Source organism: Salvia miltiorrhiza, chromosome 7 (genome assembly GCF_028751815.1).
Source record: "Salvia miltiorrhiza cultivar Shanhuang (shh) chromosome 7, IMPLAD_Smil_shh, whole genome shotgun sequence".
Taxonomy (NCBI): domain Eukaryota; kingdom Viridiplantae; phylum Streptophyta; class Magnoliopsida; order Lamiales; family Lamiaceae; genus Salvia; species Salvia miltiorrhiza.
Genome location: NC_080393.1, coordinates 53,203,137 through 53,220,726, shown reverse-complemented (window position 1 = coordinate 53,220,726; position 17,590 = coordinate 53,203,137). Strand labels below are relative to the sequence as shown.

The window sequence follows — 17,590 nt, the reverse complement described above, 5'->3', positions numbered from 1 at the left end:
TATGACCATTACCCTTTTTCACTCACTCAATCAGAATGACTAAACAATCATTTAAAATATGGATCACTCATACTATTTCTCAACTTATTCTTGTCATAAGTCATTTTGCAAAACATTCTCATTACACTTGCAGTAGCAATCAAAAGAATCAACTTGAATTCTTCCCTAAAAAACTATATTCATGAGTTAAACAATAGATATAGTCGAAGGTAACAATGTCGTAATTTGTGCTCCTCCTCAGGCAGTGAAGCTTCCCGCTCACAAAGTCAGGAAAGTTGTATTTGAATTCGAAGTCAATGAACTCAATTACTGGTTGTGGATTCGTCCCAATCGAACCCACAACTGCCAATGGACGAGAGCCAACCCTCCATTTTCAACTCCAGTTCCGGTAAATACCTGGTGGCAGGATTCCACAATATAAAATACCCTCTCTCGAGATTACCGAAATTACTCCAGCGCTGCATTACAGCAACCCACAATATGAACGGACTCGGACTCCTCGTACGAGAGAAGAAGAAGAAGCCTGTGATGGGCAAAAGATGCGTTTTTTATGAGGTTTGGAGGTGGTTTTTGATGAATCGGTCTCTCTCAATCAAACAACGCTATGATTTCGAAAGGCATCGGAATCTCAAGAGAGATTTCACCGCAAGTCTAACCAATATTTATTCTATGATTGCTGGAGGAAGAAAAAGGAGAGATAGTTTGTTGTGTTTGCTAATCCATAGCTCACACGCAAATCACAAACACTCCACGTACCAAAGAAAATATGATAATGTTATTGGTTATATAGTGGGACGACCATATATAATGCCCGCCATTTTTAGTGGGACGAAAAGAGTATTTAATATGAACAAAAGTAATACTATTTGTTATTAAAAAAACTACTAATATTTAATATTTGTTATTTGATATGAGTAAAATAATACTTCCTCCGTCCCCACGAATCTTGACACGTTTTTCTTTTTGGGCCGTCCCACGAATCTTGACACATTTTCAAATAAGATAATAATTATTATCTTATCTCTCCTACTTTATCACTTTTATATTTTATTAATTACACACTTAAAATACTAATCTACAACTCTTTAATTCTCGTGCCGAAACCAAACATGTCAAGATTCGTGGTACGGAATGAGTATTTGATATAGGCAAAAGTAATACTCCCTCCGTCCCGGTAATCTTGTCCCCTTTCTTTTGGGCACGGAGATTAAGGAGTGTTGAGTTAGTGTTGTAAATTGTAAGGTCCCACATGCTTAAGAAAATGAAAGTATAGCTAATCAACACATGGCTCTCTCTCTCGGCACTCTCTCCCCCTTCCCCCTCTGTAAACCGGCCTCCCCCTTCCCCCTCTGTTCCGCCGGCGCCGGCGCCACCTCCCCCATTTCCCCTCTGTTCCGCCGGCGCCGCCTCTCCCCTTCCGCCTGGCGTCGCCTCCCCCCCCTTCCCAAACATGGCTCTCTCTCTCGGCACTCTCTCCCCAAACATGAAACATGAATTCAACAAAAATAAATTCAATGAGAAGAACTAATCAACACTCTGCAAATTCAATAAACAAGAAAAAGAAAACCAATTCAAGCAACGCAGCAAATTCAAGAACAGAAGAACAAAATCCCTAATTTCTATGGTGGAGGAGAGAAGAGCAAGTTCTCTGTGTCTTTCAACAGATTCAGAGCGGCGCGCCCCTCTGTAAACCCCAACCCCCAAATTGCTAACCCTCATTTCTTCTGTAAGCCCTAATTTCTACAGGCGGCGGCGGTGGCGGCTCCGGCCGTTCGACCAAAGAAAATGAAGTAGGAGGGGCGAAATCGAAGGGGTGGTTTTTGGATTTGGGGATTTAGGGCTCGGAGGAGGAGAGAGAGGTGGAGACGGCAACCGTCGCTGCTGCTTCGCCGAAGGGAAGCCGATGGCGGCTATGTGCCCGGCGACTGTGTGTGTGTCTGTGTTTTGTGAGAACAGAGGGAGAGACGAGAATGGAAGGCAGACGAGAGAGAAAGAGGAAGCGGTGGCGAAGAGGTAATCGACGGATTTACAGAGGGGGGAGGCGACGCCAGGCGGAAGGGGAGAGGCGGCGCCGGCGGAACAGAGGGGGAAGGGGGAGGCCGGTTTACAGAGGGGGAAGGGGGAGGTGGTAGAGAGAGAGAGAGAGCAGTAGGTGTGATTCATTCTAATAAAGGGGATTTGTTTAGTTGAGTTAATTAAAATCATGTTTAATTAGAAATTAATGAACCCTTAAAATTTACCTAAAAAGGAAAGGGGACAAGATTATTGGGACAGACCAAAAAGGAAAGTGGGACAAGATTATTGGGCCGGAGGGAGTAATTAATATGAGCAAAAGTAATTAATATTTCTTTTAAATAATATTTGATATGAGCAAAAGTAATATTTGATACGAGCAAAAATAATGTTTGTTATTAAAAAACTCATATTTTTGTTAAGTACTATTTAATACGAGCAAAAGTAAAATTTATTATTAGAAGAAGTTATATTTATGTTAAGTAGTAATATGACCAAAAGTATATTTGTTATTAGAAGGAGTTATATTTGATACTTGCTAGAGCAAAATTAATATTTGATATAAACAAAAGTAATATTTGTTATTAGAAAAAGTCGTATTTCTATTAAGTAATACTCCTTCCATCCATGATTTAATGCCTTATTTGGATGTGGGCACAGAGACTAAGGGGGATGTATTCGTTGTGGATTTTAATAGATTTCTATGGATTTTAAAAGTCTGGGTGTATTCGTTCCAGACTTTTAAAAGTCTGCAGAAATCTGGGTGTATTCGTTTAAGACTTTTAAAAGTCCATATAAATCTGGGTGTATTCGTTTCAGACTTTTTAAAATCCATACAAATCTAGGTGTATTCGTTATTCCATTGACTTAAAATCTGGAATGACTTTCATGGATTTCATCCAAAAAATACACACGACGAAATCCGGCCAAGAACCACGAGAATTGAAATCCATGAAATTTTAAGCGAGCGCTGAGTTCCAGCGCCCGCGGCCAAGAAGCCAGCGAGCGCTGGAACTCAACCACCGTTGAGAGAGTCCAGCATATGCTGGATTCCAACATATGCTGGATTCCAACATATGCTGGATTGAGCGAGTCTGAATTCTCTGCCTCTCTCTCTCTCTCTACGCGCTTCGTGTCTGGATTCCAGCATATGCTGGATTCCAACATATGCTGGGTTTCCAGCGCTCGCTGGATTCCCAGCGGTCGCTGGGTTTCCAGCGGTGCTGGGACTCAGCGGGCGTTGGCATCATGGATTTCAATTCCAGAATTATCCCCTAAATTCTTCGAAAATCAGTGAAAATCGGGGTGAAATCCAACCACGAATTCTTTGAAAGTCGTCTGGAATCTATGTGAATTCCATGGAATTTAAATTCCATGGACTTTTTAAAGTCTGTGGAAATCCACAACGAATACACCCCCCTAAGAAAGGTGAAAAGGGTGGTGTGGATGAAATAAAATGATAGTGGTTAAGAGATTATACTACTTTTACTAATATTTATTAGGAGATTGCTTTTAATTTTTATATGCATTTGGGATTATATTTTTTTTTTCTTCTTGTTTACTTGTTTAATTTTTTTTTTTCTCTTTTTTTTCATTTTTTCTATTCTTGTTCGCTTTTTTTTTTTTTTTTTTTTTCTGCTCTATCATTTGTAAGGGATTACTCTATCAATTCTTGTAAATTCTTGTTTAATCATTTGGGTCTATCAATTCTTTTTTGTTTTTTTGTTTTTTTGCTCTTTTTGTTTCAATTTTTTAGTTTATTAATCTGAAAATAGTGACCGTAAATTTCGAAGGGCTGTACAGATTAAAAGCTTGAACCAAAAATGGAGGCAATGAATCTTTCATTGAAAAGCCGCGCAGCTTCAATTTCCGACAGCAACCACAGCGCCACTTCGGATTCCGACGGAATCGGCTCCGATTCAGAGAGAGGGAGGCGCGCCGCTTCAGTTTCGGGCAGCAACCATGGCGCCGCATCGGTTTTCGGCTGCATCGCCTCCGATCTAGAGACAGGGAGCAACCACGGCACTTCTGAGCGATCAAAAGCCGCCGCTCCGCATTCCGGCGGCAACGGCTCCGACACACATAGATCGAAGGCGGTAAAGTCCATGTCGGTCACAACCGACACCGATTCACAGAGATCGAAGGCCGAGATTTGGGTTTCCGGCACAATCGACTTCGTTTCTGAGGGAGGATAAAATCGAGTGACATAGTGTAGCGCTATATCCTCCATCGAAGATGGATGGTTTTTTGTCTCTGATAGATTCATTGAGTAAGAGAGAGAGGCAGACGAACAGAGAGGCTATAGATCTAGGGTTTTTTCAGAGAAAGAAAGACGAATAGAGAGACGATACAAATCTAAGGTTAGTTCCAGAGAAAGAGAGACGAAGAGAGAAATGATAGATCTAGGATTAATTCAAGAGAGAGGAAGATGAAGATCGGATGAAATTCTCTAGAACATGAAATTAAGCATAGAAAAACGAAGTGCCAATTTTTAAATTAAATAGATCTAGAAACCATAGACATCAATAAATTAAATAGGCATAAATGAAGTGCCGATTTTTAATAGTCTTGGAATTAGTTAGTGTTAGTGAATTAATTAAGGAAATACTTAATTCTATAATTAAGTGGGTTAAAAATGAGAAGTGATATATAATTAATGACAAAGGGTAATAATTTTAAATAAAAAAGGAGGGTAAAAGGGTACAAAAAGCAGAATAGGACATTAAATTATGGACATATTTTTAAAGGCAAGTAGGGCTAAATTGTGGACGGAGGGAGTATTTGATATTTGTTATTTGATATGTAATATTTTTTATTAGAATAAGTCATATTTTTCTTAATTAATATTTGAGACGAGCAAAAGTAATTTTTTAGTAAATGAAGTCATACTTCTGTTAAGTAGTACTTGATATGACCAAAAGTCATACTTCTGAACATAGAAATTGTGAAAAAAAACAAAAAAAAATGTAAAAAATTTAAAAATAGAACAAAAGTGTAATTCTATTAAGTAATCCTATATCTGATATTATTAAAAATCATATTTTTTATTAAGTAATTCTAAAAGCTTACTATTATGAAAAATCATTTCTACTATTATAAAAAATTATATTTTCTATTAATTTTTTCTATATGCTTAATAAAAATCATATTTACTATGACCAAATCTTAATAATCAAGAGAAATTGTGAACAAAGAGATAAAAGATGCAAAAAAAAAGGAAAATTGGGCATAAAGCTTTGTAGATTTTATTATAAATTTTATTTATAAAGTAATAGAGAAAGAGTGAAAAAATAAATAAATAAATAAATAGACAAAACCCAAGAAAAGGAAGTGAAAAATAAATTATGAAAGAAAAAATCGCAAAAGAAATATGCTCAAATGAAAGGGTTTCGAACCATACATAACTCAAACAAAAGATTTGATGTATTTTATGGATCGATCATCTTCAAACCACAAGTCATATTATTCATTCAAACCATGTAAAAACATACTCAGAATTTTAATATCATTTAAATCATGTAAAAACTGTTGGAATATAAACTTGATTTTTAAAATTAAATAAAATTGAATATTTTGTAATAGATATTTTGTTAAGAAATATCTAGATACAAGAATTGAAAGATAATTAGAGAAAGTTCTAGATAGTGCATGTGTGATGGAGAAAAAAAAATCTAAGCATATATGAAGATCATAGAGAATTATAGAAAATGCTGGAAGACATAATATTAGCCACAAAGCAAGGTCGGTGCTACATATTCACCGACATGATAAGTGTATAAATATGGCTGGTATGTTTGTAATTAAGTAAGAAGTGAATGGAAGAAAAATTGAGTGAGTAAACTATAATCCTTCCACCCAAATTCCCAAGTGCACAAACGTCCACAACCAATTTTTCCAAATTTTCTCTAATCAATTAAATAAATTCTACCTTTACCCTTTTTCACTCTCTCAAGTGCACAAACGTCCACAACCAATTTTTCCAAATTTTCTCTAATCAATTAAATAAATTCTACCTTTACCCTTTTTCACTCCCTCAATCAGAATGGCTAAACAATCATTTAAAAAATTGATGCCATATGCCAATTTGTTTCAACCAATTTAATAACATTGAATTCTTCCCTAATTAAAAAACTTTATACATGACTCAAACAATAGATATACTAAATCATATAGTTGAATGAATACGCATTGGAATCTCAAAAGAGATTTCACCAAAAGTCTAGGCAGTATTTAGTTTGTTGTGTTTGCTATCCATAGCTCCCACGCAGATGACAAACACCCTTCGTACTAAAGAAAACATGATAATTTTATTTCTAAATATAATATAATCAAAATGCATCAAACCACCGTATTTAAAGGTTGAAACAAATGTGAAACTAAAACTAAATAGGATAAAATATTAAAAATAAAAAAGAGATATACATCAGATATTTATTAGGCACTCATATGCGTTCCGGTCCTTCCAGATTTAAAGGTCGAAACAAACCTTAAACTATTCTAACACAAGTAGGAAACCTAAACTAAATAAGATAAAATATTTAAAAAATAAGAAAAGGAATATGCATTAAGAGTTTGATTAAGATTTGATGTGAGTGATTTTTTTTTTTTTGAAACTATTCTGACACAAGTAGGAAACCTAAACTAAATAAGATAAAATATTTAAAAAATAAGAAAAGGAATATGCATTAAGAGTTTGATTAAGATTTGATGTGAGTGATTTTTTTTTTTTTTTGAAATCAGATTTGATGTCAGTGTTGTAATTTTTTTTTTTTTTGGTCTTATTACTTATAAAAAAAATGTAATAATTATTGTTTCACTACGTGATTTGATGTCAGTGTTACTTATTGGGTCTAATAATACATAACTCAAACAATTCTTTCGCTCCATATTAAAAAAGGCTATGTTGGTCATAATATGCTCAAATCTATACATCTATATATAAAAACATAGTCACTTTAAAAAAAATAGTAAATAATAATCTTTTTTGCAAAAAATCACTTTATTATTTTTGGAAATAACTTTCGCTTCTAATTTTTTTTTATTCATTTCGTCTACTCTAGATTATAGAGATTTTTTATTTTTATTTTTTGCTATAATTTTTTCTATTGATACAATTTATCACATTTTCATAGTTTTTATAATGTAGTTCTTATTTAAAATAGAACTAGTATGTGCCCGCTCGTGCGATGCACGACCATCATCGAAATTGAACGATAATTTAAATAAATAAATAAAAATGTTAAACATAATATATATATATATATATAAGTAAATATAAACATAAATGATCTCAATAAAAAATAAATTATTCACAATATAATCTCAATAAAAATATCAATCTGAAAACATTCGAATTTTCAATTATTGAAATAGCAATTAATTGATTTAATTGATAATGTGTATAAATTTATAAATAAATAAATTATGAAATATCAAAAGCAAGTATAGATGATAATGAGTATCATTATGGATCATATAATATTCTAAGATGTACAAAACTATTTATTTACATATAGTATAACTGTAGTTTAATATAGTTTTCGAATGCATATTTATGAGGTCATTTTGTTTATGCTCAAATTTTAAAATAAAGTTACAATGTATACATTTTTTTTTTCAATTGGAAAGTGAAAAAATAAAGGGTTTAACATGAGATATGTGTCGTTCATTTTCCAAAATAAAATGTATACAATTTCAGTAAATTTAAATAAATGTGCTACTAAAAATTTAAACTCTTCAATTTACTTTTATTTTTTATTTTTAAAGAAAATCGATAATGGTTCTCTAATTACTGATTTTCCAATGAGTAATTTTGAAGCTTAAAAATTCGATTTTTAAGATATACTATATATTAGTTATTTATCTACAAAATTATATTAATATAAAGTTGACCTTTAAAAAATATTTTTAAGCTAAAGATTTCTAAAATGAACAAATATAAGTTTCATCATTGTAATTGCATTAAACTGATATAATAAAAATATAAATAGTAAAATATAAAAAATACTGATCTATAGTAAAAACATAAAAAATAAAATAAAAAAATATGGAAAAAGGAATGAAAGAACCGTGAATTTTAAAAAATGAGAAATGAGAGAGGAGATGATAGAGGAGAGAAGAGAGAGGAGAGAGAAAAAAATAATTTGGTGACTTTAAACTATAATAACTTATTGGTTTTAAATTTATTTTTTATAATTTTTACATCAAATTAAAGATATCGTCATTATCTTTAATTTAACATCCATATTGAATATTTTTTTATAAATTAAAGTTGATGAATTTAAAAGAAAATCAAATTGAATAAATATATTTGAATAGTGTTTTCTAAGTAATTAATATATTTTGTTGAATTAGTGTGAACGTGTGAAATGAGTTAGTGGTGTTAATAATTTTTTTTTAACCTTTATATTAAAAGTATTATCAAAATTATTAAGCATACCGTGCAATGTACGGGAAATGATTTTATATTTTTATATTTATATAAAATTGATTCCTACTCAATTATTATATTTATAAATATAATAGCAAATTAATTATACTTGAATATATTTGAGCTAAATATTGAAAAATATACAAGAATAAAGAAAAATTCACAATAATAAAAATTGATATTATGAAAAGCCAAAAATGTAAGTAAAAAATTAGAAGTAAAAATAAAAAAGAAGTGAAAAATTATTCAAATAAAAGATAAGTGAGGAGAGAGATTTTTTTTAAAAAAATTTAATCTTTAAATAAATATAACTTTTATATTTTAAATTAAATATTTACATAAAATATATAAAATTAAAGCTCTTATCATGATATTTAATTTGATATGAATATTAAATATTTTATAAATAGTCAAATTTCACAACTTTAGAAAGAAAGAAAATAAATAAAAAATAAGAAGATAAAGAAAAGGGAAAAAAAGAAAAGAAAAAAAATATAGTTTATAAATAAACCTTAAATTTTATTATAACTAAAAAATTACCACGCAATTTTAAAATCAATTTCAAATAAAAATTTTAACTTTTTAAAGTATAGATTAAAGAAAGTAAATTAAAAATCAATTTTTTTGCTGCACAAATCTATTTGTTTTTTTTTTTTTTTTTTTGAGACGCATGCTTTCTTAAATTCATATGCAGTTTCTCAATGCATTGCACGTAAAAAAATGCAGTTTTTAGTGCATGCTCCATTTTTTTAGACGTGGGATTTGTAAGTTGTAATTTAATTTAAGTTAGTTTAATCCATTTTTTGTGTATATATAATATGACATTATTTTTTGAAGGAATCACAAAATCGCCATTCAAATCAATTTCAAATTGATTTGAAATCAATTTCAAATTGAAAACTGCTGTTTTAATATAGTATAGATTGTAGCTTAACACTATCTTATATGACAAGTATTGCATGTTTATTTAATAAAATATGTAACAATATATTTTTGTACAAAATAATCATAAAATATTCAGTTAATGTATATACAATATTTAGTTGCATGTATATTTAATGAAACATGTAATCACATATTTTTGTCTGAAATGATTTTCAGAGCGTATATACAAAATTCAATTACATGTTTATTTAATAAAATATGTAATCACATATTTTAGTCTAATTAATTTTTTATCTCTTAAATATGACTTATAATCGCACTTTTTTTTTGACAAAATCACTTATTATTTCGGTTGGAAAATTTAATTGTTTGTTAGCCGAATTTGATCAAATTAATTTATTCATTTAATGCATACAAAATATTTAAAATGTCATGATCCTAGATCATCTATTTTAAGATAATTGTTGCTAGGTAGCCTAGGTTGTATTTGTTACTCTTTCTGACCCACTATAAGTGAGACCTTTTTTTGAACACGAAAATTAAGAAAGGTGTAATTTGTGTGTAGGTGAAAATGTTTAAAGGATAAAACTTTTATCTAAAAGGAAAGAGTCTCACTTATGATGGGACACACAAAATAAAAAGAGTCTCACTTATAATGGGACGGAGGGAGTCTTATTTTATCAAAATACAAATTTTAAAATTAAACTATATATTCATTAAATATAAAAAAGTATATATAGATATAATATATTAACACACACACACACACACACACACATATATATATATATATATATATATATATATAGGAAAGAGCTACCGTGAGAGCACCTCTTAAAATAAGAAATAGGAAAAATGTATGAATTTTATGTAGAATATGTATGAATTCGCTGTATAAAGGTATGAATTGCGAAAAATAAATTTTTGCTATCTTTGGGATTCGAACTCGGGACCATGAATTCATCCAACAGGATGATAAAACAACCATAGATCTATCTTGATGATCTAAGAGCTGAAAATGATTCTTATTTTATATCTTAAGAAGTGTACATATTTTAGCCCTCCCCTATCTATCTATCTATATATATATATATAGGGGAAGGCTAAAATAAGAACGCTTCTTAAAATATAAATTAGGAACCATTTTCAGCCCTTAGATCATCAAGATCTACGGTTGATTCATCATTTTGTTGGATAAATTCATGGTCCTGAGTTCGAATCCCAAAGGTAGCAAAAAATTATATTTCGCAATTCATACCTTTATACAGTTTATTCATGCGTGTTATACATAAAATTCATACTTTTTTGCTTGTTCGTAATTCTTAAAATAAGGGTGATTTATTGAATAACCACCCCCTATACACACACACACACACACACACACACAAACACAGGGCTGGGCTAAAATAAAAACACCTCTTAAAGTATAAAATTGAAATCATTTTCAGTCGTTAGATCATCAAGATCTACGGTTGATTCACCACCTTGTTGGATGAATTCATGGTCCTGAGTTCGAATCCGGAATCCCATAGGTAGCGAAAATTTTATGTTTTGCAATTCAGACATTTACATAGAGAATTCATACGTGCTCTACTAGAATTCGTACATTTTAGTTGGTTCCTATTTTATATGTTAAGAAGTGTTTATATCGTAGCCCTCCCCCATATATGTATATATTTTAGTAGAAATTTTGTATAAGTTATTTTAATATAGTGTGTATAAATTATATCATCTTTAATTTTGTCATGTATGTTTTGATTTGGACGAAATTAAAATTCAGGATAAATTCTAGAATGGCTAAAGTTTATGTATTTATATTACAACTTTATATAGTTGAGAAAATTTTTACTAAAATTCACTAATAGTTTATGGATTCACAGTCAACTAACGCCTCAAAAAAATATGTTGTGAAATGCAAATTAGTAGAAAGTAATTAAAAGTTCCAAAACCCCTTTTAAGACTAAAAGAAAATTTGAAAGAAAAATATTTAGATATTTTGATAGAAATTTAAAATAGATAATAATAATCATTAGATAAAAAGATTTTGTCAAGTTATTGGCCATTCATTTGATGGCCCTCCATCCAACTATAAGATAGTTTCATCTTCATTTTAATGCTACTATTTTTATTAGAGCTATTTTACGTAATAATATAAGAAACTTATAGATTTTTATTTTTTAAATATAATATTCTAAATAATATAATTTTTTTACTATTTTAATTAAATAAGTATCACCGTGCATCGCACGAGAATAATAGTAGTAATATATTTATAATTATGCCAACAACAGATTAAATTTTTTACAATTTACCTAAATCTTGGACTTCAATTGGTCATAAAAGTTCAGTTCTTAGACATAACATTCTATGGGCACGATTAACTCTGATAAGATGCATTTCCATCCCAGTAATTACATACACGTAGAGATAATTTTCTTGCACACCTTCAAATGGAATGTGATTGGCCATCCGCATATCATAGAACTATCTATTTGTCGAAGTAACGGGCTGAGCGCTGAACAACGAAAAGTTCAAAATGAACGCTGAACAATGAAAAGTTCGAAATGCCGATCTGGTCTCCCGCCCCAATCTGGTCTCCGAAGGTATGATGAGCGCCGAACGGTGAGATGTTCGAAACTCCAAACTTGTCTCCCGCAGTGCTAGAGAAGAGGGTCGTCGTCTGAGCGCCGAATGGTGGGAAGTTTGAAACCCCAGCCTGCTCTCCCACAGCGCCGGAGAAGAGTGTTCCGAACGTCTACGAACCAAACGGCGAGAAGTTTGAGGTTGGGTTTCACTAGGGGTGAGCATCGGTTCAAAATCGAACCGAACCGATGCATTTTGAGAAAATCGAAACCAAATGGACCTCGACAGAGGACGGGTCGAACCGAACCGCTAAATGTTCGAAAATCGACCAAAACCGAACCAGCCAAAATTATTCGATTTCGGTCGGTAACCGAACTGAACCATTGTTTTATCTTTTTTTTTTCAAAAAAACTGGAAAATCTGCCCAAATTCAATTAATAGGAACTTGTTCCGAACCACGTAAAAATTCCTTGTTGTTTATCGCTTTCAGTATTATCTTTCCTATCTGTGCAAAAACCTTTTACTGATCTGAAATTGATAAATCGCAAAGTGAAACATAATTTTGACAACACAGCATCATCCTCGCAAGACACACCACCAAAATCAAAACCTTGCAGGCACGATCAAGACTACACGATCTCCAACTACTTGCGTTTGATACTCGAAGCTTCTTGCCTAAACTGGGATCAACTCTCAGCAATGAGGCTGCTGCCTGAGCATCTGCTTTATCCATCCTTGTTCGATCAAGCCCTGTTTCTGCATCTCGACACGAGGCTTCTCTTCGACCACATGAACGTGGTCCTGCTCGAAATGCAGCGATCCCATTTCCTATCCCCATATTGGCCAGCATATGCAAAGCCAAGAATCTGCTTTTCCCCACTGGAAGAAGCTGTAGTTGATGAGATCATGACAGATGCTGAGTTCTACCTGCTTCCTCGGACAGAGAGGACCTTGGACCAGCTTGTTGCAAAAGATTTATCGGGCCCTTGATCGCCAGCCCGATGTTTGGCCCGAAACAGACCACATCATCCTTCATATCTCGGACTATATTCTGGAGGAATCAGTTGTTGATGTAATACTTGAGCTTCATTCTGGAATTAAGCACAATTTTTTATTTATTTTTATTTTTTTCTTCTGTTTTTGATGATACAATTAGATGTAAATTTGTATTCTTTATTTCAAAATATTACCTTTACCCTTTGTCACATGTATATTGCAATTGTTTTTAGCATATAGAAGTAGAGAGGGAAAATAATAAAAATTAAATGATTCTTTTTACATTATCATTGCTAGAGAATAACACTAGAAATCTCCCTGCAAAATATTGAAGTTATTTATACAACTTTGTACAACAACAAAAAAAATGTACCACATCTCAAAATTGCCAGCATGATCTTCAAATCTTTTTGATAATTCTCTGAAGAGCTTGTTTGATTGCACCAGCTGACGCACCTTTCACTCCCTTGCTCTGCAGATCATATAGTAAAATTAATAATTAAAATCAACAGTTTCTTGAAAAGTTCCAACAAATCCATCATAATATGATTTGGGTTTAATCATAGTTTGTGTCTCAAAGTTTTAGTGTTTTCCAAAAATGTCCTCAAATTATCTTTTCACTTCAAAAAGCCTCTACTTTGGAAAAGGATCGATTTATGTCCAGCCTTTTTTTTCAAAGTTGAGATTTTCAAAGTGAAAACATAAGATGGGGACATTTTTTAAAAAACGCTGAAAGTTAGGGACACAAATTATGATTAACACATCTGATAAGTGTGATTCAAGTTAAATATGCTGCATGAATTTGAGAGGTTTTAAGTAACAAACCTTGGCATTGATAGAGAGGGAGAGAATTCCATCAGTGTTGGAAGATTGAACAGATTGTGAATCCAGATTCAGTTGAGTCAAAGCTTCCATAACTTGAATCAACACACATTGCCTCCAAGAACATCTCATCTCAACCAGCACATCCTTGTCTGTGATGCTGATGGTTATGCTGTCTGTAGATGAGCTCGACCGAGTCCTCTTATTCTCGGGTGCAGTTTTCTCCATGTCACTAGCTCTTCTCTTGCTCCCAAGCAGCTTCGTGAAGCTGCCAGGCTTGCTTTGACCATAGTTGTCGGAGGTCCTCTCGATGGCATCGTGAGCCTTGCTCTGCGTGGTCGACTCTCGTTCTGTTGCTTCTTTGTAAGCTTCCAGATCTTCTACCTTTTTCTCTAGCTCTCGCAGATACTCTATTGTGTGATCAAGTACTGATACTTTATCAACCTGCAATAACAACATTGGAAAAATAAAAAAATAAAATCTTGTTCAAACAATGTGTTTTTTTCTAGGGTTAATGCAGATTCTGGCTTAGCTGACTCATCATTCCATCGTCGGATTCTGTAAAGCGAGACATAAATCAAACTTTTTCTAAAGTTAAGGGTTTTTGACAAAAATGCTGAAAGTTGGACACACAAACTATAATTAACCCTTTATTCTAAGGAGGGGCTAATTGAAGAGCAAAGATTTAGCTACCTTGCCACCAGATGGAACTAGTGATCCGAGAATGGCGAACCTCTCACTGATTTTCTCCCTCCGTTTCCTCTCGGACAGGACATGGTTCCTATCGACTTCCTCGCCTTCTTGCTGTCCGGATTGGTCATCACATCTGTCCTTGTGTTTGGCAGATTCAATCTGGGCATTTTCATGCATTCTAGCTACTGAAAACAGCACTTTCTTTAGCAACCTCTGTGGCGAGGCGCTCTGGGGTAATCGATGACTCAATTTCCTGTCTTTCCAGTTGATGAAGCTCGATTCCGTTTTACCGTTTCTGTAAGGCCCCAGAATCAGCTGGTGGGAGCTCTTCAAAAGGCTGGAAATTACACTGTGATAATGAACATCACCAATACCACCACCGCCGCCGCCACCACCACCGTTGAAGCTAGGCGATTTCTGCTGGTTGCATTCTTGACTTACGGGCACACAGTTAGCATCACCCGCCTTCTTTCCATCGGATTCCTGGATTTTCACCTCCAGATTCCCATGAATCTGAGACACGCAGTCACTAGAGCTCGTGGAGTTGTTCGTGCCATTGCTGACCGGGTCAGCATCGTCCTTGCACTGCCAGCTTTGCAACTGAGATGCCTCCCCATCAGCGCCGTCTGCTAAACTTGATCCCTCTATCAGCACATTGTCTGCGAATTCATCTGAGCTGGTGTCGGGAGAATAAACCTCCACTTCATCAAGATTGTTTTCGGGGATGTCAGAGTGATTGAGAACTTGATAGACAAGTTCATGGCTCGGATTGATGACAGCATCGGAAGAACTCTCCAAGAACGAAGTTTTTATATGCTCAATCAGACTGCGATCCTCTGGAACCTTCAAGAAAATCATACATACACAACCAACAACTTTAATATGCATATCAAAATCATCTTTTTTGAAGTTAGTAAACAGAAAGAGCTAATTCCACAGTGCATACTAGTTCAGTTGTTCCGAGCTCAACCACACCTCCCCAATGTGGAAAGCACACTACTGTCTGCAAGCGAAGAACACGGAGTCTCATAACCACAAACGTTTTTCATGTCAAAGTTCAGTATTAAACGATTTTAGTAAGGTTTGGAGCTCAGTATTATTACCTGCAGAGATGCACTCTGGTAACAGCAACGCGAGTCCATAATGATAAGTATATACAAACGAGAAGCAACGAGCAGTCAGAAATCATCCTTAGTAATCTACCAAAGGGCATATCCAGATATTTATAGCAGACCATATAACAAATTTAGAAACCTAAACACTTGCCTTAGCAAGCAAAGAACGAGAGAAGAGCTTCGTGTCTGCAAGATGAGCATTGCGTAGCCAGATTGTCTCGTTTTCTGCATACGACCTCCCAGGCAACCTTTCAATTCCAAACAATCAACATAAAAGTTTAACACAAAAATCATGTCCAAACTCACACAACAAAATCACATAGCAACACAGAACTTCACAAAGCATTTCAGTCCAATCAAATTGATCGCACCACAAATAGATAAAAGCAGAAAGAATTACCCTTGGCCGACATTGAACACGAACGACATGCACACGAGAAAATACCACTCAGTGTCAGTGAGATCTTCAGGGGACAATGCAGCTGTAGGCCTCTTAGGTTGTGGGGTGGTCTCACCTAATGAAAGAGACTCAAACAACTCCCTTAGCTGATCACTCCTCTGCAATCCCAGCGGATCTGAGTTCAGCTCTACGGTTTGAACCGTTTTCCTTGTCTTAATATCTCCGTTGTAGTACCCATCACTCCACCCCAATGCCCTAACAAAATTCACATCAAACACAACCATCAACTACCTTCCATAAACAGACATTTCCTTTTCTGGAAAAATTCTTAAGTCAACGCATTAAACCAGAATCCCGAGCTAGGATAGTTTGCTCCATTCAAGAGAATAAGGGCTTGTACAAATACCATCCACAAGAATTGGCCCACAACAAGGGTTTAATGGGAATCAAGGAATAATAACAATGCAAAATACAAGATGATTCTTGGACTAGAGTTTTGAATCTAAGAATTTGGTTTACTCCAACAATATGAACACCACCACCACACAATAAAGGCAAAAGGCAACAAAAATAAGAAAGCTGAATTTCAAGATTATCCTAATTCCGATTCTGCACTTTTAGAAAGTAAAAAAAATAACAACTTTACCCAGATTGTTCAGCAGAAAAAGACCAAAAAATTGCATAGCTCCATTGGGTGCTTCTAACTGCAAGAGCAAGCTGCTTTCTGAGATTATCTGGAACACCCTTTTGATTTGCAGTAGCCATTGTTGAGCTCAGACCCTTTTTCGCCTACAATATGCAGTGAATACAGTATTCCAAAATCTATACACGATGAGAAGAAAGATTCAAACTTGAAAAGCTGCCCATCTTTAATTTGAGACTATAACATGATTGAAGACTGCAAGACTAACCAAATTTATGGCAGAAAAAGGAGGCTAAATTATTGGACCACTAGAGCTCTGAATCCTGGGATTGGTTCGATATAAGCTTGCTGGAAATGGCACCTCAAGATTCTTACATAAAATTACTTCCTTTGATGGAGTGTTCAACTTAGTACAGCCCGAAGCATATTTTGGTGAAATCAATAAACCTTCATTAGTAACTCATTTCTTCAACCTTCATTTTTAAAGTACCTAATTTATTGAACACGTCAACAATAGGGCATGGGTTCAAATCTGGATTGGTGGGATAGCCATGTGGGGGTAGAAAAGTATAGTACTACAATTATAAAGTTAGCAGTATTTCGGTAGATTTAGGTATTAATGCAATGATGGTTACGAAGGGAATGGACATTTTCAATGACACTTTTAGATCATATATCTATCGCATTTGATGTCTAATTTTATATTTTAATTTAATTTTATATATTTCTTTCATCCACAAAATACCTTTTTAAAGGTGATTGATACAGATTTAAAAAAAATAAATTGTATATTTGATGAGTAAAGAAAGGGACCCATGAACTAAAAAAATGATAATAATTAATAGGTTTATTTTTAAAAATGATAGCTCCATTACTAGTTGCAATGTGTGTAAATATATGATAATTATAAGGGTGATAGTTAATAAGATTATTTCCAAATTGACCTAGAAAGATATTTCGTGAACGAACGAATATGAAAAATTAGAAAGATGTTTCGTAGATGGGAGAGA

The 17,590-nt window shown here is 33.5% G+C and overlaps 1 protein-coding gene across 2 annotated transcripts; it reads right to left on the bottom strand.

Moving 5' to 3' along the window:
• Positions 1 to 13,150: 13,150 nt before the first annotated feature.
• LOC130994838 (transcription factor EGL1-like) lies at positions 13,151 to 17,198 on the bottom strand. Of its 2 annotated transcripts, none has more exons than XM_057919932.1 (9): positions 16,849 to 17,198; positions 16,584 to 16,726; positions 15,938 to 16,192; positions 15,689 to 15,785; positions 15,526 to 15,540; positions 15,369 to 15,425; positions 14,423 to 15,265; positions 13,733 to 14,173; positions 13,151 to 13,379 (listed from the first exon to the last, which is right to left on the bottom strand). In XM_057919932.1, exons 2-9 carry the CDS (start codon positions 16,700 to 16,702, stop codon positions 13,308 to 13,310), a joined length of 1,899 nt encoding a protein of 632 aa, XP_057775915.1. In that variant the 5' UTR covers positions 16,703 to 16,726; positions 16,849 to 17,198; the 3' UTR covers positions 13,151 to 13,307. The 2 variants fall into 2 exon arrangements, with proteins under 2 accessions (XP_057775915.1, XP_057775914.1); XM_057919931.1 differs by having other exon boundaries at positions 16,584 to 16,759; positions 16,849 to 17,125.
• Between the last annotated feature and the right edge of the window lie 392 nt (positions 17,199 to 17,590).